At 40.8% G+C, this 24,423-nt stretch overlaps 1 protein-coding gene across 9 annotated transcripts in view; it reads left to right on the top strand.

The window, feature by feature from the left end:
• The window catches only part of sema6bb (sema domain, transmembrane domain (TM), and cytoplasmic domain, (semaphorin) 6Bb), a 147,629-nt gene that overhangs the window by 112,192 nt on the left and 11,014 nt on the right, over positions 1-24,423 (top strand). For 7 of the 9 annotated variants that reach the window (XM_058074295.2, XM_058074287.2, XM_058074293.2 and 4 more), the window contains 7 exons: positions 941-1,072; positions 1,184-1,333; positions 3,338-3,370; positions 3,451-3,630; positions 4,987-5,127; positions 6,694-6,771; positions 8,240-8,298. In XM_058074295.2, coding sequence (XP_057930278.2) covers positions 941-1,072; positions 1,184-1,333; positions 3,338-3,370; positions 3,451-3,630; positions 4,987-5,127; positions 6,694-6,771; positions 8,240-8,298 — 773 coding nt within the window. The remainder of the gene's footprint in view (positions 1-940; positions 1,073-1,183; positions 1,334-3,337; positions 3,371-3,450; positions 3,631-4,986; positions 5,128-6,693; positions 6,772-8,239; positions 8,299-24,423) is intronic. The other 2 variants (XM_058074288.2, XM_078790074.1) reach the window with 1 other exon arrangement.

Consider the following 24,423-nt stretch of genomic DNA (forward strand, 5'->3'; position numbering starts at 1 on the left):
GAAAAACCCTGTTGTGAAAGTGTCCTGTTTGGGAAACCTGGCCTTGTCTTTAATGGACAAAGTGTATGAGAAGAAATTAGTATGCTGGTATTGTGTAGTAGAGATGTGGAATAGGGCTACAAGCTGGAACTAATACACTTGAGGCACTCTAAAAAGGTACATACCAAACCGTGATTATGCCGCTGGTAAATATCAATGTAAGGCCTGGAGGTTGTGTGGGTTCTATATGGAGTGACAGGTTGCAGGTGACTCAGTCTGACATGTTTTTGTAGCACTGTGCTTTTGGCCGAAAGCCACACCACACACACACCATTAGTCATCTGAGAGGACACGGTTGGTGTTAACTATCAGTATCGCCGCACTTTATGCCTCACACAAGGTGGTCTAACTTTCACTACTTGTTGTCGCTGGTGATCTGTAGTGCTTCATGTGTTTGCTGTGTGTGTGTGTGAGCTGTGGACACTGACTTCTCAGAGCCGAGCAGATGTTCACGCTCCCCCATGGCAGGGTTCACCGCCAGTTAAACCGCCCCTGTGATGCAGCAGGTCTTTTTTTTTTTTCAGAACAGAATTTGATGCCTGATCATTTACTTCCCCCCTTCATGAAATCAGTGACACATTTTTATTTTCCAGAAATTCATATGTTTTTTTTTTTCCCCTTCCTCCAAGCTAAGTCTAATCTCACTATTGCATCCGTTTTTCTTCAGCCGCAGACTTGACAGCTTCTATCTTCTGGCTGTCATTCTTTTGCTTTTCTAACCATTTTCTTTTGTTTTCAAGCACTGTGAAAATATAAAAAGCTGAAATCCAATTTGTCTCCTTTTGCTGGGTGCCTTTTATGCGGCCCATAAGCCAATTTCTAGATTGGAAGTTTCGTTCTGTAGTTTTGTCGCTCATTCGCCCACACACTCGTGTCAAATGTCCACCCTCTTTATGTGCAGCATCCCGGGCTCGGCGGTGTGCGCCTTTGACATGGAGCAGTTGGCGTCCGTGTTTGACGGCAGGTTCAAAGAGCAGAAATCACCGGAGTCCATTTGGACGCCTGTCCCCGATGAGTTCATCCCCAAGCCCAGGTGCACACAGCTGTACTTAATTATGTCAACTCGTAGTATTCATGATAAAGTAAGATTTATATTTTTTACCCAACTTCAGCTGTTACATAATAAAATCCTCTCATCCTTCAGACCCGGAGGTTGCGCCATTCAGGGTTCCAGGTTCAATTCCTCTAATTCTTTCCCTGATGAGATGCTGAACTTTGTCAAGACTCATCCCCTGATGGATGAGGCCGTCCCGTCACTCGGGCAAAGACCATGGATCGTCAAGACCATGATCAGGTTAGACCAGAACCCTCTCTTTGGTTGTGTTGTTTCACTGAAACTATCAACATTGTATTAAAACCTGATGACTAAAAACCTGACAAAGGAGTCAAAGTTGAGGTGCACTCAAACCTATTTTTTGCAGTGTTCAGTCACTGCAACATCTTAAAAAGATAACTGCACAATGTCAGGTTTATGGAAAATAGTGGTAAATAAAACATGGCACTCAGAAAATAGTCATGTCACTAATAAAAATTGTGATAAATGGAGGTTGATTTTAAGATATCATGGTTGTTTGTCTATGTGTGCCCTGTGATTGGCTGGCGACCAGTCCAAGGTGTACCCTGGCGTTCAAGGTGCTTGTCGCATGATGGATAACCATTATTATTGTTTTTCCAAAGTTCCTTTACTTTGTCAATATTATCTGTGTAGCAGAATCATATTACAGGATGCAGGATGGCATTTCAGAGCCACTCATTGAAAGCTTTTTTTTTTTGCAATATCCAGGATTACATCATCAATCAAGAAAACACCGTTATCCTAGATTTTTTTTTACCATTACAATACCTCAATAATATAGCAATTACAACCATGGATTATTTTATTTTTTTATTTCACCTACAACTAACAATTTGAAAATATACTTAGAAGATCCTTGTCAAGATCGGGTTTGTGAGCACTCTTCACACTCACACTTCAGCAACGATTTTATTATATTATAATGTATCTTCTCAAGGGAGCACTCTGTAATAAAAAGTAAACTTGCATATGCTTTAGAGGAGTTAAGGTAAAGCTTCTATAGCAGTATAGATTTACTATCCATTGGAAATGAGTCAACACACAGCCATTATTGTCTAAATGGCTAGCAGCACAGTAACCAGATACAGCAATACAAAAGTAGCAAGATAAGTACCCACTCAGAAGTATAGTGGTTGTCTCACATGGTCTGGGCGTGCACAAGTGCTGCCGGGACTTGGGGAGCTGTGGTTTATTAAAGGTAAACATTTATTGTCCAATTCCACTTTTCAGTTTTCATACTGTCCCTTCAGAAGGTTTAAGATTAAAAAGAAATGGGTGTGTACTCACTTGTGTGAGACACCAAATATGAGGTTTGTTTGCTGGTTAGCAGGCTACTTCCTGGTTCATGGAGTGTGACAAAGGGATGGTTTGTACCTGAGTGGGGTTCATGAAGGTGGACTCAAACAATTAAGTGTATCTGCACAATTGTCCAAAGACAGGCATAGGTAAATATATAAGTAGATGTGCTAATGGTGTCAAAATGTGCAGATGGAAAAGCGCTATACAAGTGAAAGGCCATTTACCATACAGTCATCCCCATAATTATTGGGTTCTCACTCAGCCCATCGACCAAATAAATATGTTTTGTCATTTTTGGTGTAATACTGCAATCCTGTAGTATGTCAAAAACTTCAATCAATTTTGGTGTTTAAGGCGTAAACTTTAAATATACAGCCGTGCGTTTTTTTTATGGCGAAATTCTAATCTTGTGATATCTCCTTTACTTCAAGACTACTACTAATTGTTTAAATACTGCGGAGCTTGTGAGTCAATGAGGAAACAGTACTGCTTTCTTTGGCAGCAGCCAGTGATGAGCTATCAGTGCGTCTGAGCAACGTTTTCCTTTTTCCTTGTCCGTTTGGTGGACAGAGGCAGCATTTTCTATGTCGTTTGGCCTCCAATAAAATGGTTTCCTCAGACGAAATGCATTACAGGAAAAGTTTCAAATAGTTGTTTGTTATTTTACATTTTTATTGGTACATATTTGTACCTTAAGTTAAGTTGCTGTGTGATTAGTTTATGGTTCTTTGTAAGATGACAGAACCCTACAGACTGTTAGATTGAGTAATGACCTGCAATTTCCAATGGGTTGACAAGCTTGTTGTGATTTTTTTTTCACACTTTGACATAGCTAAAAGCAACTCTGCGAGCATTACAACATCTGGATAGGATACATTACAAGCATTGAACTCAAATTATTACTCTTCCTTTTATCTTCCTTAGAGGTGCAACACTGGATGTAGGTTTAAAAACAAGGTACGTAAAAAAAGCTCGTCACTAATAAAAAGTTATTGTAAAATAAAAAAAATATAGGCATGCTTATTGTTTATTGTCAGGTACCAGCTAAATAAGATTGTGGTGGATTCAGAGGCCGGGCCGCATAGGAACCGCACCGTCCTATTCCTGAGCTCCAGCAGGGGGACCATCCTCAAGTTCCTCATTATGCCCAACCAGGACAACACAGTCAGCAGCAGCAACACCTTCTTGGAGGAACTGGAGGGCTTCAACCCGGAAAAGTAAGACGTTACGTTACCCATGACACTGTGTTATACTATATGTATTTGTGTGTGTGTGTGTCTGTGATAACTGATTTAATCCGAGACATTTTTCAGACAACCCTTTCAGTACCAGCCATTTTAGACACTTTTGACTGATCATTCAAGGCACACAAAATATTCTGTGTTCTATGGCTGTATCAACAAAGAATCTACCGAAAGAAAGACTTTGTTTCTACCTTTTTCTGTCCATTAGTAATCAACAGTAGAACATAGGTTTCTGGAAAATATCAGTTTCTGAAAAAAAAAAAAAAAAAGCGAAAACCAGCTTTTCTGACAGCTCAAATATCTAATCAACTATACTACAAAATAAACAACAAACAAAATGACTTTATTTACAAATATAATGCAAATGCAGTCCTTCTCCCTTGAGGCCTTTATTAAAATTGCTATTATCTGTTAATGTACATTCTCTCATCACCCATTTTTGCTTCTCTCACAAAAAACTGTAACATTTGTGTAATTTGTATGAGTAGGTCTTTGGTATTGAATGATTTTTCTAATTATTTGGAGTACATAACACAGATATCACGTTTTATTAACAAGTGTATTGCATAACACAGCAGCAACAGAATCAATCAATCAGCATTGATAGCACTGATGAGTTTCATGACTCATGTCACGAGACACGAGTTTCATACCAACAACTGAGCATTTTAAAGCACACGCAGAGGTAAATACTTGTGATACTTCAAGAGCAGCTACTGCCTTCCTGCCTGCATGTAATCTTTTTTTGACTTGCCGCTAATCAGACACACTGGCGGTTATTTGTTTATGTGGAGCCCGCACTCTGTGTCCATAGGCGTTAATTGGAACTTTATGGCATGTTGCATGAGCTGGTAAAAGAGTACCAGTAGTGTTTAACTTGTTTAACTTTACAATTTCCAACAATATTGTAGTTGTTGCAGCCGATAATAACATCTTTTTTAGTGGCCAGGTCATCCTATACACTGTAACCTCACTTAACATTTACAAGCAGGGTTAGCCTATAATTAAAGAGTGTAGCAAAATTGCCTTTTTCCTCATGTTGGCCTGGGCAAATGAAGAAGATCCTCATCCTCATGACTATTGGCCGTGTTATTACCTTTTAAATAACATTAAATACAAAAGTATATGAGAACACTTATGTGACATTATGCTGTTCTATTACCTCTCAGAATAATACACGTGTAAGCAGCTGGTTGTTTATTTGTCAGTGGACTCTTGGGTAATGTGTTTTTACTCCTTACTATTGCTCACCCTGAGGTCAAAGGTTTAACTCTCACTAACGGACATTACCTAATGCATATTTTTGTACTGTGTGTTTTATTGTTGCAGGTGTGCTGGAGACTTTCCCCAGGCCAGGCAGCTTTTGTCTTTGACTCTGGACCGGGCCAGCCACACTCTCATCCTTGCATTCCCCTCCTGCGTGGTCCGAATCCCAGTGGCCAGATGTCACCTCTACTCGCGCTGCATGAAGTGAGTCTATAGAATATTCTTTAAATCATAGGAAACAATGATGAGACATCATTTCCAGGTTCAAACTGTCACCACCCTTGGCAGAGGCCATGTTTTAAGTAGGGATGTTCCAATTGATCGGGCAGCAATCAATATCTGTCGGTTTCTATGAAAAACGTGATCTGTGTTTGTCCTTTCAAATCCCCCAAAAAAATGCTATGCGGTGGCAATAACATAAGTCATATCATATTCATTTACAGCACAGCAACATGCAAATGAGTGTTCAATAAGGATGGTATGAATATTGGAGCAAAACATAACATCTTTCACTGATGGTAGAGTTGTGAAGGAAAGGGTGCTGCTGCTGCAGAGATCTTACGCAAAGGTAAATAAAAAGAGGAATTTTGTGACAAATTTTGGCAAATCCCAACGTTGGCGAGTTTTATTTAACGTAAAAATAAGCCTCTTGTGTTCATTCATTGTTTGCTAAATTTTTCTAAATTTTGTATTACATATATGAGCAATTTGGTCCTGTTTTTTTAAATGCATGTTAGGTGCCAAAATAATTGAATTGTGTTGTAGGGTGATGTGGAGGGTTTCATTACATTTCATTTTCATAGAAGCTAGTCTTATGTCATTTAAGGCAAAATAACCATCACACCTTTGCTGTGAAAAAAATGGCATAAACTCAATTTTGATTGAAGACCCCTACCCTAGGACTTTTTTAAGCTGTGGTGGTGGGCTGTATGGCAGAGCAGACAACATTTTTTTTTACTTATTTATCCATGAACTTATTTACAACCAGCAAGGACGTTGGAAACTGTTAATTTGGAGTTGCTGAGATCACTTAAAGTGACTTTTTCAACAAGCACTTGTCCAAAATGTCCAACCTCCTTTTGTTACTAGTCCTATGTGACTGGTACAATACTATTTCACACAAACCTACATTTAATTTGATGTCAAATACAAAGACACGCGAAATTAAGTGTTCAGTAATATATTTTTTTAGTTCAAAATAATACAATTCACAAACAAATAACAATTTAAATATTTTTGTAATAGAAATATGTCCTGAATAAACAGCATAAATTCAGAGTCCGGGGTTATGGTAGCACGGGTGTATCCAACTTGCAGCACTATTAAAGCTACTTAGACAAAAAGAAAGGAGAGCTCAGCTATTTGTGTTTTATGTGACTGCCAACATTTCAATTGTACTTTATTTACAAAGCACATCTTCAAGTGCAAAAGGAAGTTAAAGGATATTCTTTTTTTCTTTTTTTTATTTACAAAAATAAATAAAAGGAGCACCTATGCAATATTAATTGTTTCATTAACTATTTAAACAGCATTGGCAGACATGTGTATTCTAACTGAAGCTTTAGGTGTGTATGAGGACTGTGCAGGTGTTAAAAGAAAAGAGTTCAATTCCCATGAAGCAGGAAATCAGTCCAAAAATTCATTTCATGCTTGGAAAAGGATAATGAAGCTAAAACACTCATCGGCTATAAACGCAAGTCTATTAGCATAATCCAACTTTTGGATGTACTTTTGTCATTTCTTTTGTTTCTTGTTTTTTTTCCTCTGCAGGAACTGCATTGCCTCCAGGGACCCGTACTGTGGCTGGACCAGAGGAAGCACCTGTTCTTTCCTGCGACCTGGGACCAGGTAAAATGACTCCCCTACACCGCTCTGCGTCATTGGGGATTATTTTCTTTTCGGTCTTTGTCAAGTTTGTTTTCTGGTGTAGCACCTGCAAGTCCATTTCTCCTTTATCTGCTTTGGAGGAGGCCCGCGAGGAACATGTGTGTGCTGTCTAAGTGGCCTGTCACAGTTTATTATTGCTTCAAGATGTCTGCTGCTACTGCCGCACAATACCATCTTCTTTCACTTACCAGTGTGTGTGCTGCACTCCTCACTCACCTCCAGCGTTCAGATCTCATCTTCCTTAAAGTCTGGAAGCTCATTGAATTAGAGCTCCAAAAACACAGATGTAGAGCCAAGAAAACACACAACACCCAGCCTGTAAAGACCACCTTAGGTGTACGCTCTTACAGGCTTTGTGTCAGGCCTGATTTGATTTACCAAGGGCGCTCGAGTCACCAATTGATTCCGCATCGCGTTACCGTGGATTTTCTCTTTGCAGCGTGATGCAAAGCAACACCAGAAGAAGGCCTTGTCATAATATACAACATTAGATCACAACTTTTCAAGAAAAATGTCACATTTCAGCAAGCATTCTTATGACGGTATCTTTGTAGGGGCAATACTGTAGAAAGGAAACATGGATATACTTTAGAGTAGTCAGTGTACAGTTAGCATAGCAGTTTACTATTACTATGTATTAGCAAGATGATGGTATCTTGGCTACAGTCAAGCATGGTGGTGATCTGGTCATGGTCTGGGGCTGCATGAGTGCTGCCGGCACAGGGAGCTGCGGCTCCAAGAATGTCTTCTTTCAGACCTAACCCTAACTGACCACTGTTCTTAATAAACCAATAGTGTTTACACCATCGGTATAATAAAGAATAGTGAATGGAATGCTTCACTACCATTTTATTTGTCATCCATCCATTTTCTATACCGCTTATCCTCACAAAGGTTGCGGTTATGCTGGAGCCTATCCCAGCTGTCTTCGGGTGAGAGGTGGGGTACACCCTGGACTGGTCGCCAGCCAATCACAGGGCACATATAGACAAACAACCATTCACACTCACATTCATACCTATGGACCATTTGGAGTCGCCAATTAACCTAGCATGTTTTTGGAATGTGGGAGGAAACCGGAGTACCGGGAGAAAACCCATGCATGCATGGGGAGAACATGCAAACTCCACACAGAGTAGCCTGAGCGGAGAATCGAACCCAGGTGTCCCAGCTGTGTGGCTTGCGCTCACTTTTATTTTTTAAATCTACCTTAAACAAGACAATTAAATTTTAGGATGTTTGTTGGCATAATCAATTTATATTTGAATAATTAAAGTAGAAAATTAAATTAAATATCCAGTTTATGAAAATGGCAATATCCGCAATGACAAATAAAACAATCATTACATTGATATAATTAATAATTCAAATATAATTATATTTATATATAAGTTATAATAATTGTTGGATTTTTGTTTTCTTTCTCCAGGCTGCCGTTTGAACAAGATGTGGAGCAGGGAAACGTGGCTCACTTGGGCGACTGCGATGGTAAGTCATTTATTTGTATGATGTTGTGCTCATGCGCGAGCCAGTATATTACCGGCTGTGGCATTGCGGATATGACACATCTACACTGCGTGCATTCCCGTGCATGTGCAATCATATCAAGGGCTTTGATTTTGTGGATTATTTTGAGTTGTTCGGTTCATTTCTATTGTGGAAGATGGCAGTTATCATTAATAATTGGTGGGGGGTGTCTTATTGTGATGTTTATGTATTTGCATCTTGTCCCATAAGCTGTTGAAGCGATGAAATATCGATATTGTCGTTGTTGTGCCACCTGGCAAACACAGCAAAAGCGAGGAAGCGTCTGCTAGTCTCCATTTCGTACCAATCAAATGTGCAAATAAACACAGGGAAGCATCCCCCAGTGCATCCCCTCTTCTCCCCTCCTGAGAGTCAGCACCATGATCCGACACAAAGACGGGCTTCTCGTCTCATTTTGTCAGCTGGCAGCAGATTCCCAGTGTGTGTTTTAGCTGACTCTCTTCTTCCGGCTGTTTACTCCGTCCTTACTTGTATGCTCTCTTTGCTTTTGCTCTGCGCGCTTTTGTTCCATCAACTTGTGGCTAATTATCTTCTCCTCAGGCTCCATTTTCCCCTTCATGTTAACTTTTTTCATCTGTCTTATGGAAATAGAAGTGGGTGCACCTAATATTAAGATGTGCACAGTGTTTTTTTTTTTTGATACTCCCATGACACCCCCCTCTTTTCCTTCCCTTTCATCTGAGCGCTAATTCCAGCGCGTGCAAATTAATCCTTGCTTCTGAAAAGTTGCCCAAGTTCATGTGCCCTGCTCCCTGTGAAAAGAAAAGATAAATATTGCATAATCATCACACAAAATCCTGTTGGAGATCAGCACCCTGTTTGATGTTATACTCTCATCTCATCTCATCCTCAGGTCTTCAGATTGCTCTAAAAACTCCCAGGGGCCCTCCAAGGGATGGCCAATGCATAATATGTGTTCCACAGAGTAAAGCAAACCACGTCTAATTACATACGGCACTTTATTAGACCATTTTGGAAAGTTACTACAAATAGGAACCTACAATCCTGCTCTTAATTCCAGCCAAATGGGAAAAACCCTGGGGTGAAATATCTATCCACAGTGGTGATACAATAGATGAGAAGTAGCATTAAAAATTGTCACATTTTTACTATTCATAATTTTATATTTATATTTTTTCAGTATTTTCTTTTTATATATTTATACTATGCAAAGTGGAGGCTATCAGTAATTGGCAGGCGGGCAAAGTGAGTGCAAGTGTAATTATGACATGTACTGAAATAAGTCTTTCTGCTTATTTCTCTTGTGCAAGGTGGTGCTAGTTATCATTAATAACTAGCAGGTGGAGTGATCGCTAATAATATGATAGGTCTATGCCTGCGTATGAGCGATGCTAACACAAGCTTTGGCTTCATTATTTCACGTTTTTCTATTGATTTATACTATGTAAGTTGGAGGTTATCATTGATAACTGGCAGGAGGAGCAATTGCATTAATTAAATGACATCTCGACAATGAGTGCATGCCTGTGAATGATCAAATATATTGTGGGCTTCGACTTTGGGTATGATTTTAAGTTGTTCTGTTTCTTTCTGTTATGTTAAGTTGTTAATTTGGCAGTTATCAATGGTAACTGGTAGGGGGACCACACAAGGCACAATTGACAGAAGTCAAGTTCATTTGACAGATGTGAGCGCTCTGATCTGACCTGTTCCCAAGCACCGTACAATTCCCTGACCCCGGCAGACTTGGAATATGTTGGCCTGGACAACCGTGCCACAAAAACGTGTGATGTAATCCATGCAATAGTTCACACCCATCAATTATTCGTTGACCAGTTATTAATGATAACATCCACCTTGCCAGATAAAAATGAATTGAACAAGTCAAAATACAGTGAAGAAAATAAGTATTTGAACACCCTGCTATTTTGCTATTTCTCCCACTTAGAAATCATGGAGGGGTCTGAAATTTTCATCGTAGGTGCATGTCCACTGTGAGAGAGATAAACTAAAAAGAAAAATCCAGAAATCACAATGCATGATTTTTTAACAATTTATTTGTGTGATACAGCTGCTAATAAGTATTTGAACACCTGAGAAAATGAATGTTAATATTTGGTACAGTAGCCTTTGTTTGCTATTACAGAGGTCAAACGTTTCCTGTAGTTTTTCACCAGGTTTGCACACACTGCAGGAGGGATCTTGGCCCACTCCTCCACACAGATCTTCTCTAGATCAGTCAGGTTTCTGGGCTGTCGCTGAGAAACACGGAGTTTGAGCTCCCTCCAAAGATTTTCGATTGGGTTCAGGTCTGGAGACTGGCTGGGCCATGCTAGAACCTTGATATGCTTCTTACGGAGCCACTCCTTGGTTTTCCTGGCTGTGTGCTTCGGGTCGTTGTCGTGTTGGAAGACCCAGCCACGACCCATCTTCAATGCTCTGACAGAGGGAAGGAGGTTGTTCCCCAAAATCTCACAATACACGGCCCCAGTCATCCTCTCTTTAATGCAGTGCACTCGTCCTGTCCCATGTGCAGAAAAACACCCCCAAAGCATGATGCTACCACCCCCATGCTTCACAGTAGGGATGGTGTTCTTCAGATTGTACTCTTCATTCTTCTTCCTCCAAACACGCTTATTGGAATTATGACCAAAAAGTTCTATTTTGGTCTCATCTGACCATAAAACTTTCTCCCATGACTCCTCTGTATCATCCAAATGGTCATATGCAAACTTAAGACGGGCCTTGACATGTGCTGGTTTAAGCAGGGGAACCTTTCGTGCCATGCATGATTTCACATCATGACGTCTTAGTGTATTACCTACAGTAACCTTGGAAACGGTGGTCCCAGCTCTTTTCAGGTCATTGACCAAGTCCTGTCGTGTAGTTCTGGGCTGATTCCTCACCTTTCTTAGAATCATTGAGACCCCACGAGGTGATATCTTGCATGGGGCTCCACTCCGATTGAGATTGACCGTCATGTTTAGCTTCTTCCATTTTCTAATGATAGCTCCAACAGTGGACCTTTTTTCACCAAGCTGCTTGGTAATTGCTCCGTAGCCCTTTCCAGCCTTGTGGAGGTGTACAATTTTGTCTCTGGTGTCTTTGGACAGCTCTTTGGTCTTCGCCATGTTACAAGTTAAAGTCTTACTGATTGTATGGGGTGGACAGGTGTCTTTATGCAGCTAACGACCTCAAACAGGTGCATCTGATTCAGGATGATACATGGAGTGCAGGTGGACTTCTAATGGGCAGACTAACAGGTCTTTCAGGGTCAGAATTCTAGATGATACACAGGTGTTCAAATACTTATTTGCAGCTGTATCACACAAATAAATTGTTAAAAAATCATGCATTGTGATTTCTGGATTTTTCTTTTTAGTTTATCTCTCTCACAGTGGACATGCACCTACGATGAAAATTTCAGACCCCTCCATGATTTCTAAGTGGGAGAAATAGCAAAATAGCAGGGTGTTCAAATACTTATTTTCTTCACTGTAAGTCACAAAGTCACGAAAGTTGCAGTAACAGCGTGTTGTATAATGAAGGGATGACACGCGTAAACACCCCAGAGCTTGACTGCTGTATGCGACTGTAAAAAGTTTGTGAACCACTGATTTAGAGTATTGAGCCTGAGTATCATTCAGTGCATCAGAACAGCAGAAGACGTTACTGAAGTACTGCATGGCTTGCTACCTGACGTGCTGTTGGTCATATTGACTTTGACACACAATGACACAGTTGAACTCATCACATAGTTCAACGTCACACAGATGGAATTCGTAACCCTCCAGTGACTCGCTGCCCACAGTGCTGTGCACTCTGTTTGATGGACATGTCCATGTTCACTTTTGTGTGGATCCTGTCACCACAGATTGTTTTTTTTTTTTCTTGGCTGTTGTCAATGGCTTGGCGTGGCAGGAAGTCCAGCCATCAAACACTTAGACAACATTTTGTCTCGTCCTCATTATCTGATCGACTTTTGCTGTTGCCTTTTCATCATCTGTCTTTTTGATGTCTTTCTTTGACTTTCCACCGCTTCCTGTTTTAGCTTTCAAAGTGTTTTTGGCTATAAGACAGATTCTTTCAGTCAAAGGATGACAATCACTATGACAAACAGTCACTGGCAATTTTTTTTTACGAACTTCCAATTTAGCTCAGATTGGGAGCAGTAGGTTGTAACCCTTTCCTACATTTCCAACTATTTAACCTTAAGTATGTTTTTAAATGTTGTGCTCTACATTGTAACACAGTTGACACAGTTGACATAAACACCTTTCTATTTTGGAGAAAGGAAACGAGTCATAAAAAACAAACAAAAACATTTAATGTACTTTGTAGTTGCTGAATGTTTGAAGGGGGCCTATGATGCTTTTTCCACTTTTCTGACTTATAAATGTAGTTAGAATGTTGTATCCTTTTGTTACACGATGCCAAAATTTCAGATAACGTGGTTTGCACATTTTTAAGTGAGCCCTGAAAGAAGTTTGGGATGGCACAAAACGTTCTGTTTCAGAGGGTGTTGCAAAACTAAGGAGTGGGCTTCCTTACCCCGGGCTCACACTGAATCGGTCACGGTTCAGTTGCGGCCGCCAGAACTATTCAGCAAGATTGTTGTAGGCTCACACTTGCTCCGTCTCTGACTGCAGTACGGGACAACGAAAAGTCAGGGGGGTCTCCAGCCATTTTATCATGAGCTGCCAGTAGCTCTCCAAAGACTTTATTCATTTATTATCAACTGCTATACACACTAAAGTGGAAAGTGGAGATCGTTCGTAGTTAGTAAGCACTTTGGATGACCAATCACAGCGGAGTGGGCGTGCCCGGAGGCGGGCTGTGGGTGGAATAAATTAAAACAGACCATTTTGGCGGATCCAAGGAAATACAGCTGGAATAGGTGCAGATTCTGCAAAATACAAAGTTTTCTGTGTGGGTTATTGTGTGTAGCTGCTCTATAGGAGACCACAACTCAATACAAAGGGTTGAAAAATTAACATAATTGGTCCCCTTTAAATATACAAGTAGTACTTAAATATACAAGTAGTACTCACACAAAGGTCAATGGACAAAGGCTATAATGTCCTCCTTAATGCCTTAAGTGCTGCAGGTGAAGAAAATAAATACTTTGCAGCAGTTTCTAAATAATGACACCTACTCTGCTTTTAATTAGCTGTGTTACTGTTTTCATACTGATGGTCCTAATTTAACCTTAACCTTAAGTGTGTTTTAATTGGCAGTTTTTTGTCATTAAAAATATACTTCTTTGTTCATGACTATTGATTATTGTAGCCCATGGGAAATTAGCTGATGAGAATACTCATCAATGGAATGCTTTGTTGTTTTTCAGGATCTGCTGCATTAATGCTACTCAAAGATCATCTATATGACAAGTGTGCTTTTCTGCTTTTAACTCATTCACTGCCAAAAACGTCCATTTCAAAAAGTAACTGCCAAAGTTGACTGCCAAAGACATCTATCAACGTCTTTTGTTTTTTTTCGCAGGAGCTCCATATCAAAGTCTCATGCGTTGTGTGTTTGAATTTCAGACTTGTAGGCAACGTATTTCTGGCACAGGAGGGGGCAACAGTTCTGTTTTTCTCCGATTGGCAGCATTAGCTTGAATATGAAGAAGACAGAAGTTGCTGCAGAAGTTGTTATGGCGACGAAAAATACAGGCAGTTTACAAGGGAACAGAGTTTGGCTATGGATCTGTCGTTATCGCCAAGGATAGGGGGGACGTTGGTGACGCCGGTGTTGTTGTTCGTCCATTCCCGACCTTCTGTGTGTGCAGGTTGGTGTGTGAGTGTGAATGGATGTGGATTTGTTGTAATAAAGAGCGAAGCCATCAGATTCAAAAGGTAATAATAAACACACCCACACCCTGCCTTCCTTCACCCAAAATGAAATTGATCTTTTACATTTTTAGGCGAGTTCTGTAAGATGAAAAAAAAAAACAGCATATCAGATGATGATATATGAAAAGAGAGGTACTGGTCTTCTTCACAGCTTCCTGTTTCATCCCTCCACTTTCTTTTCCCAGTGCATCCACATTCACCCTCATGACTCCACACGTCTGATCTCCACAACCCTTTCACCCTTCACATCCTCAAAGTTGGCCCTTTTCTTGTGATCTCTCGCTCATCCTTTTTGGCACTTTGCTTCGTGATGTGATTTACCAAGCCTCCACCCGCCACGTTCCTCTCTCCTCTGAGCGGAATCACCCTTGATATCAATTTAACTACCATAGGAGCAGATGAAAATCAATTCTCCTTCAAGCCCATGCTTCTTTTTTCTGGCCATGGAGGAAGGAGGAAGGGACGAGGCGGTTATCCGGGGCCTCTAAGGGAGGTCGTATCTATCTCCCTTTGAGCTTTCGTGACAAGGCGGAGCTGAAGTCATTCTAGTCTGGGCTGAAAAGGCATTAAAGAGACACAGTGCAGCTTTAGAGACAGTAAAGAACTTCAGTAAATGGCTTGATGAAAAGCTACAAAAACCAATGCTGGCATAATTTCCTACTTTGCAAAGAGAGGGTATACTGTAAAATGCAGTTTTAGGGGGTGGCTAGCTTTTTCGCTCTTAGATGTCAGCTATTCCCAAGTTTTGGTCAGCATTTTTTTCAATAGATTCAGTAGGCAGTCTGTCATATAGAGGATCTTTCTACTGTGAGTAGAGTGCTTCTGCTTAAATTTGACTTTATTTGTGACCACCATGTTGTGACATATTGAGATATGGCAAAGCCTTATGAGGCTAAGAGTCCACTGGGCCATCGCCAGTTGGTGCCAGTTCATGGCAATGCAATTTGCTGTGGTGCCTAGTGGCGTGCAGTGGCTCAAACTGCCTCCCAACTGGCTTGTGATGGCCCGTAACGGCAGCAAAAATTGAGTTTGAGTTTAATTTTTTAAAATCTTTATCGTGCCGATTGCTTGATGCAAGTGAAACCAAATGTCGTAAACAATCCGCCTCTTAGAATCCACTGCAATGTAATGGCGCGTGCCAAGTTGCGCCAATGATGCTAGGAGTCCACTGGACTCCAAGCATGATGACTTCATATACCAAAAAAGTAAGAAGTCTCCCTCAAAGTCTTAAAAAAATGTCCCTAATGGATTTTCTGGGTGTTTATTTAAAACAAAGATTGCATCCCCTCACACACACACTTCAATAAGACAAGACAAGCAGCGTTCGACTAAAATCCTCTTGATCAAAGCAATGGGGGGAGCTCAGCTTTGTGGGAGGGACACTAGGATGAAAGAAATGAGGCCGGCAAAGTATCTTGCTCCAACTGTGTGTGTGTGTGTGTGTGTGTTTGTGTGTGTGTGGGTTTCTGTGTGTTACTGTGAACGCACCTTGAAAGGTTATAAGGAAACCAATAATAAAAATGTTATGAATACCTGTATGATAGTGTGTAGCATTATTATCTTTGTAAAAGCAGAATCTGTTTTGGATCTCATTATGTTGTGCAGGTGTTGTTATATGAGCCTTGTTTGGGTTTTAAATTGCAGTTCTAAATGTGTGTGTGCGTGTGTGTGTGTTTGCCCCTCTATTAGCAGCCATTTCCTGGCAGTGGACAACCGTCCCGTTCCTGCCAAACCCTGACAAAATGTACTCTAATGATGTTTGAACTGACCGACTGACTCCAACTTCTGTTTTTCTGTTTGTCTGAGGCGTCTCTTTTTCTGCGTGTAACACAAAACTGCCCACGCCAGCAAGCGTAATGACTCCTATTGGACTCAGGCATGGACAGACGCTACGAGACGTCAAATCCGCTTAGGGCAGGTTGTCGCCAGGTGATGATTGGCCTGGTCATGACCCTTAGCTGACATACACATCAGTTGCGGCATAAACTTGCTAAATGAAGCCTTTAGCCGCCGCGCTTTCAATCTGCCACAGGGAATTTTCACCGGTACCCGTCTGGCTGAGATGCTTGTGTGTCTTTTTGGAGGCGAATGAAGCATGTTGTGTTGTGTTAGCACAGACTTTTCATGGGCGATGAAAGCAGCCTGCAATTAGAAGCAAGAAGGTGGGTTTTATTCTGGCTAAGCGTGTGTTGTTTTATGAGAAAAGGGGGGGATAATTATTCAAGTACACTACAATCACTACAATCATTACAATAATACATCATGACGATAATAGAGGCCCTCTGTTTCTAAAATGGGAAATTCTCAACATTTTCATAGTCTTGCACAAATCATATAACAACCTGCTCCCTGATAATTTACGTATTTTCAACAAGAGAGGAGTACAAAATGTAATTTAAAAAGTAGAAATGATGTAACAAACGGAGTACACACTTAAAGCATTGTACTACTATGACCTGGTCTGTTACACACACTGTTCTGGAAATGTGGAAGCTAGCCTCCCAAAGCGCTCGCACATCATGCTGTACCCCTTCAATGGCATTGACGCAGCTAAGTGTTACCACAGAACGCCTACATGTGGAAATAATTAAGGACGCCATGAAAATATTTCTTGACGAAAGGCCACCATGTTTTGACTGCTGCAACAGTGGGATGCAATCACTTGACTAATTGAGGAAGACCAAATGAAGATGGGAGATTTCTTGTTTTGTTCTCATTTGGCTGCTAAGTTGCATGCAGCTTTTTTTTTTTTTTTTTTGCACAGGAAAGGGAAAATCTGTCGACAAATTTACGGTTGCGGTCTGATTCCACTTTTAATGACTGCGGTTTTTGGAGGCAAGCCTGACAGAGCAAGGGCCAATAAAGGCGACTGTGCTTTTATATTGATGTTGATGGTTGGCTCATGCTTAGGGTCTCACATCCGCTCATGATGAATGTGTTGTTCTCAAAGGAGACGGACAGGAAATCAGACAGGAGGGATAAAAATAGTCAGTTAATGTAACACGTAAGTCAACTCAGTTATTTTCTAAACATCTGGCATCTAACAATTGTGCTTTACCTATAGTCAATCATGGTGATGGGCAGCTTAATTCCTACATAATGAGTCTACCTCCCATTGTCCAAAGTATAAAGAGTTATCGTCAGCGCTGCCCTAATCTTCATGGGCATGGAATTCACCAGAGATGTACAGGAATCCTGTATTGGATCTATTGTATTGGAATCCTCGTGCAACCCCAGACCATGATGCTACCACCACCACGTTTGACTTGTGTTGCCTGCTGTTTAGATTCATGTTGTTGACTCATTTACAGTCGAAAGTTAATCTATTCCGCTATACAGCTGTACACTGACTACTCTATAAAGTATATCCAAGTTTCACTTCACTTCTATTGTAATACCCTTTGAGAAATACACTGTAGGAGTCAGATATTGTATGGAGGAAAAACAATGCTTTAAACATTCACTGACTTTTCAAACTTGTGCACTTTTCTCTGCCTGAGGAATGAACAAGTCCATATTAGGAAAGGGGGAGACAAGGAGAGGGGGAGCTGTGTGTTAAAATCATCCACTCCTTCCTGCTGCCATGTAATCAGAAGCTTTGTTTGGCTTCCTCCATGAATAGTTTATTCTCTCAGCCTGTGCACGCGTGTTGCTGTCAAGAATGTTCCCAATTAATTTTGCGGATTCAATTATGAGTGGTGACTTTGTTTTCCTGCAAATCCAGTCGACCTGTGGTGAAAAGCAGATTAAGGAGGCCAAATCTGTGCCTTTATCCTGTCCAAACAATGCAACAGTATGCACAAGGCAGCCAAAGAAATAAGTCACACACTCTAATTTTAATTATGGCAAAAATGTCTTTATATTAAGGGTGCTAGCTCTTCTTGGCTCCAAATTACACTTTTTGTCGCTCCAAAAATATAACAACAGCACCATCAGCTAGTATATGTTACCAGTAGTGGTTTCAGAGAACAGATTGGACAAAAAATGTGTATATTCGCACAATTTCAAGTTAAACTGAATGAGACTTGTCATTCAGCCATGGAGTTAATGGCTTTTAAACTAAGTACTGAAGTTAAATCTAGGTGTAGGGAGTCCATACATGCGTGTGTGTACAGTAGTAATGTAGGCAAACATGCCACAGGCTATAAAAGAGTCTGCCAGAAGGTTCATCTCTTCATCCACCAAATCGATGGTCTTAATCCTTCTACCAGGCCAGATCCATATATCACATCACGCCCACCATCTGAAAATACATGACAATTTTTATGTTAACACCCCCAACACTGGAGTGTTGGGTTAGTTCCCAGTAGACATATCGGAAGGTAAAACTGAATGATTAAACCATCAGGCCGCCTGTCGGGATTGGACGCCATCTGTGTAGATGATTGAGACAGGCCTTTACCCCCCCACGCACCCTACGCTCGCAGCAGCAGCGCACCTGTAGTGGCAATTCACAGACACCCCTCCCCCCACCTTAATGAAATGTCTCCGCCGTGATGACGGGCCAAGCCACCCCCCCCCCCCACTCCCCCCCATAGGTGGAGGGGAGGCCTGGGCCACATCCCCAGGAGGAACAATCGCCTGCAATGGCAGCAGGCGGATGAGACGGCGTGAATCGATCAATATGGAGGCACCAGACGGTGAAAGAAGGGACGGGCCTTATCCGACAACAAAAAGTGAGAAATTGTAAAGGGTGAGAAGTGAAAATGGAGGGAGCGGCCGTCGATAAGTGATAAGAGAGAGAGTGCAGCTTTACTCATGTGCTGTGGAAAAATAGGAAAGTACGCTTCATGCAGAAGAGAGGTGTTTTCCATCTGCTGAATTGATTTGGTTTGGAAGCGCTGACACACAATGTTGGGAGTTACGCCATTACAGTAACTCACAATTAAAGGCATCACTAATTACATAATCATCTAATAATGAGTCAACATAGCTGGCAACACAAGTGAGTCGCAAGATAATGGTCTGGTCATGGTCTGGAGTGCTGTTGCCACTGGAGCAGCTATGTTTCATGAACTTTCTGAAGGAAGAGCATGATCTAATCTAAACACACCTCCAAGGGGACGAGTGTCTCCTCCATATCTGAACCCAATTGAGCACTGGAGCAAGATGGAGCAGTGCAAGGTGTTCAACATCCACCAGCTCCACCAGGAGGAGTAGGAGAGGATTTCAGCAATAACTGGTGCAGCGATGGTGAATTCTTTTGCACAAGAGGATTAAGGCAGTGCCAGATAACAATGGTGACACATGTTTACTGTGAGTTATACTCACTTGTGTTACTGCTATTTAGACCACAATGGCTTGGTGTCGACTCAATTTGATTGGATAGTCCCTCTATACTGCTTTACAGGCTGTACAGTGACTACTTTAAAGTGTAGTTGGTGCAGGATCCAATACATTCTCTGTTTTTGTTGATGTAATCCGAAGGAAAACGATTGTTAGATTGTTGTGGCATAAACCTTGGCTTGCTCAAGGGTAAGTTTGGGAAGAAAATTATGCATTGGTTCATGAGGGTAGTAATTATTCAGCATATTTTTTCGGTGGTGATTTTTATGGACTTTTAATTGCAAACATGTGGTTGGTGCGCATAAATGTTTTAACAGTTCAATCACTCGGTCAGCAAATCAGCCACGTCCGACTGGCCCTGTGCGGCGGAGGTCGGTTTTATTTTGATTCTATATACACACTTTCTCTCGGCGTGATCCAGAACACTCTGAAAAAGGCTGTCAGGGAGAGGCCATAAAGATTTTACAGCCATCCTGAGGGTAAACAGGCTTTACGAGGTTGAGGAAGTTTTAGTCCAAGTAAGGAGAATTACTGCATTGATACTTTTTAACTAGTTGTCTTCCTTATCCAGCTACAGTAGTTAGTAGTGGTAACAAGTAACAAGACACAAATAGTCCATAGTCTCTCATGGGACAGTAAGGAAAAGAGAAAAACACCCAAAAATGATTGAACCATGGGCATAGCAAGTGCACACAGTCACACAGTATGCTTTTTTTTTTTTATCAGGGTGCACATGCGTTTCCACGTGCATGTGTGTAAACACATTAACATGCAGAGGAACCAGGGGTTCTGGTGGGGATGAAAAGCTCCTCAGATCAGTGGCGGTACGCTGACACCGTCATAACCCATCAAGCTGAGAAGTGTGTGACATCGCACCTCCTCTGGGAAGCTTCCAAGCCTCCTTTGGTGTGGTTTTGATGTCCACATATGTCTCTTGAAACATGAAACACAATCCTCACGGTGCGTAAAAGTTGCTGTTTTTCAGCTTTTTAATGAAGAGGGCTTTTTTTTTTAAACTGCAGTCAGCTACAAACAGTTCCCAAAGTATAACATTAAAATTGCAAATATATCCAGACAAGCAGCACTTTTCTTTTGCAATTCCCTTAGATGTTGCCTACTAAGGCTGATCATGCTGAAATGGCATGCAAGCAACAATTGAGGGTCATAATGCTAATGCTAATGTGTCACAGCATATTGTAGCAATCAGCAGAAGCCGTGTAAATATAGCATGTGCGGAATAGGAACATCTTGATTGCACGTTTTATGAAGTACTATACGATCATTTTTGTATGACTGCTTGTGTGGCTTAGGTCTAATCTTTGATCGTCTTGCAGAAAAAGGCCCAATATTTTGGGAAAAATAAGTGATTTTGCCTGGGCAAAATAACGGCACACTTATCCTGAATTCACCAGACATTTTGTTTTTGATTGATTTTGAATATGTGGAGAGACGGTGATGCAGTTCCATGTTGTTTAAACATTTGTAATAACAACTCCAAGCTGCAATATTATGTTGCATTTAAATCCATTTAAAAGCCATACATGTAAATATAACATGCAAATATACTTCTTAGTGGCTATAAGAAGCATAGACACAATCTAATTGATGTTCTACTGCTGTGGTCATCATTGCTTATCATATACAGTAATATCATTGCTTGTGTGGTCTTTTAATACAGTAGAGCCTCGTTTTTCACAGGGATTACATACCAGGACTACCAGTGGATGGCGAAAATCCGTAAGGAATTGAGACGCCCATAAAAAATTCTATTTTTGACTCTCAGCTCACTCTACCGCCAAGCCCTCCACCTACTAGCTTGACATTATATATTATTATTACACTTTTAGATTCAGTCTAAAAGCTCAGTGCATTGTCAGTCTAATTGCATCTCATAGAGGCCTACACAACACACAGACACACACACACAATCAGAGTTGCACAACACTTGCATACAACACACAAGCTTAACTCATCCCTTCTACATAAAACTTTAACTTTCCAGAGAGCAAAGGCTATATAGACTTTCTTTCTGGGCTCTTCTTCGATCTTCCTCATTGGTGAGAGTCCAGCACTCTAACCTGATATATTGCTCTAATGTTTTGATACAATATGAAAACTTTTTAGATAGTGTGATCATTTTGATAGCAATGCAGTACATAGAACCTGGAAGAAAGGCAAAAAGGAACATATAGAGTTTACAACGTTCTCCGATTTTGGATCAGCATGTGCATGTTAAAGTGTTGTGATTATTAGATTAGACTCTCTATTCAATATACCTCAAACACTTATTAAATGCCTTTTAAAATACAAAATGTATAGGTACTCACCATTCATAAATAGTAATGTAAGATCATCCATGAAATAATGGAGTTGGAGTCACGGTATTAAATAAAAAGTTTCACTTCTCTTTTCTCAAAGAAACTATGATCAGTTCAAGGACTGCTGAACAAAGAGGGAAATATCATCGCTTAACGAAAAAACATTATCCAATCTAACAGTGCTATATGGATGCTATACATTTTACCTGTATTATCAACCATCCATCCACTTTCTATACCTTATCCTCACGAGGGTCGTGGGCATGCTGGAGCCTATTCCAGTTATTTTCAGGCGATTGACTGGTTTTTGGAATGTGGGAAGAAACCGGAGTACCCAGAGAAAACCCACACATGCACAGAGAGAACATGCAAACTCCACACAGAGATGCCCGAGGGTGGAATCGCACTCGGGTCTCCTAGTGCGCTAACCACTCGTGCAGCCCTGTACTATCATGTATTTATAAATTACTTGAGGTGAATGAGGGGTTTCTGTATTTGATCTGAATGCTGTTTGCACATCCATAGCATATTTTAGAAGTCCACCAGTGCCATCCAAATATGGGTATGCCCTCTAAACATCATAGGCACAGTCCAATTGGATGCATAGCAAGTGCTTTGAAGCTCTGAGGTTCTGACCTGCGTACAGGAAAAAAAAACCTCTATTTCACAACTGGCTTGTTTTTGAGGCTCAGAAAAAATCCTGAACAAAACCCACATTTTGTTTTTTTAATGAGGGTCCGCTGACATGTCAACACTGCTATTACAGTTTCATTTTATAAAGGAGGAAGGAGGAAAAATATCTTTGGCTTGTTTTTCAGCAATCAGCTCCTTCCAGGTTGAGCATTGGCTCGCTTTAGAAATGATGGAGTCGTACTTGCCAAGTTAATTCCCTGTGTCCTGTGTGCTTGTCAGTACTGTTGTTGAAATATTCATTTCGGGATCACAGGTGTCTGCATTCAGAGCACACGGTGAATCTTCAACTGCACACCTGATGAATCTTTTATCTGCTGAGGTGTCCACATTTCCCTGCTCTGTATTAATAATAGGGGTGGACATCACCAAATAATACAATACAATCTGATACCATCCTGATATGTTGGCAACAATGGCAACGGTATCGCAATAAGGTGCAATAATTAAAATGTTGGAGAGGGGAGCACATATGATGCATCAAAGCATGTACAGTATGGAACTTAAAATAACAAGAAAGTGTTATTTCATTTCTTTGTTACCACAAAAGACACAAATATACGTACGGATAGTGACATGCAAGGTTCTAGTGTGGCTATAGAGTCGAGCGCCATTTGCTGAATCAATTTTGTCATTGCCGCCTCTTCCAATGCCCCAATGGAAGTGAACAGCAAAAAGTGACCATCAATTTCAGTTTCCATATCTTTAGTTAGATATTCATCAAAATGTACTCTGTTCTCACTCGGCATACATATTGGCAGATTATGTTGATTATTTTAAAAAGGGCCAATCAAAGTGAATTGGATTCCTTTTTAATCACTGGAACATTTTTGTACGTAGAACATACAATAACTGTTCACAACCTTATAAATGTAACCTTATAAACAACAGCAGAGCCCTCTAGACAATGAAAGAACATCCCGAGTGTCACCTTTATGTTCGCAATTCCAATATACCAATATGTTGCTATAAATGTGTTCCCTACGAGACCTGAAAGAAAGGCAGACAGGAAGTGGTGTCGAGGGTCCAGATGTGAGTTTTAGCTTAGCATGGGTACCAGCCACAAAAATAGCCAGTGTTTTTATTAAGGATTATTGTACTTGTGAGAAAATTCAAACCTGCAATAAAAGCCTTTTGTTTACGCTAAATCTGATGCTTGTGTGTCTCACCGAGCATTAGAGTAACTACAGACACCTATAGTGACCATCATAAAATACTAGCGTACCTCAATGTGTTTGGAGGTAATGTGTTTGAAGCCATTAATTTGTATAGTACTTTTGTGGCACAGTTTGGATATTCATTAATTTTCTACGGCTTATCCTCACAAGTGTCGCAGTGCGTGCTGGAGCCTATGCCAGCTTTCTTCGGGTGTGAGGCGGGGTGCACCATGGACTAGTTGCCAGGCAATCACAGAGCACATATAGACAGTTTTTATATGTTAACATAAAAAATAAGTACACATGGAATATGAATAGATCATAGAATAGATGAAAAAAAACTGCAGTTTAAACTGACAGATATACTATACGATTTACGATACATTAGCCGCACAACGTACTCAGAAAATAAACATCTGTGATAACTACAGGGATTGTAGGCTATGAAATATGGTCTTTATGCTACATTAAATGTGCTAAACGTAAACACAGTGATATAAGATATGGATCACATGGAGATACATGTAAATAACTAGCAAAAACAATGTAAACTAAATCAGGGTTAGACATTGCCTGCAGTGGAAAAGCAGCCTAATACCACCTCCATGGAAGCGCTTACTTCCCTCCAAGAGGTCCCATAATAAGACATCAAGTTTTCCAGCATTGGCCATCTTCCATAAAAGGATCCATTCTGGAGGCAGTTTAGCAGCATCTCAGTAGGCAGGAAATTGCTTTCAAATGGTCTATGACGCCCCTCGTCGCCGTGTTGGACACCCCGCTGAGACATCATTTTACCCA

Source organism: Doryrhamphus excisus, linkage group LG4 (assembly GCF_037039965.1).
Source record: "Doryrhamphus excisus strain RoL-2023G ecotype Guam linkage group LG4, RoL_Dexc_Guam_v1.1, whole genome shotgun sequence".
In the NCBI taxonomy this organism is placed as follows: domain Eukaryota; kingdom Metazoa; phylum Chordata; class Actinopteri; order Syngnathiformes; family Syngnathidae; genus Doryrhamphus; species Doryrhamphus excisus.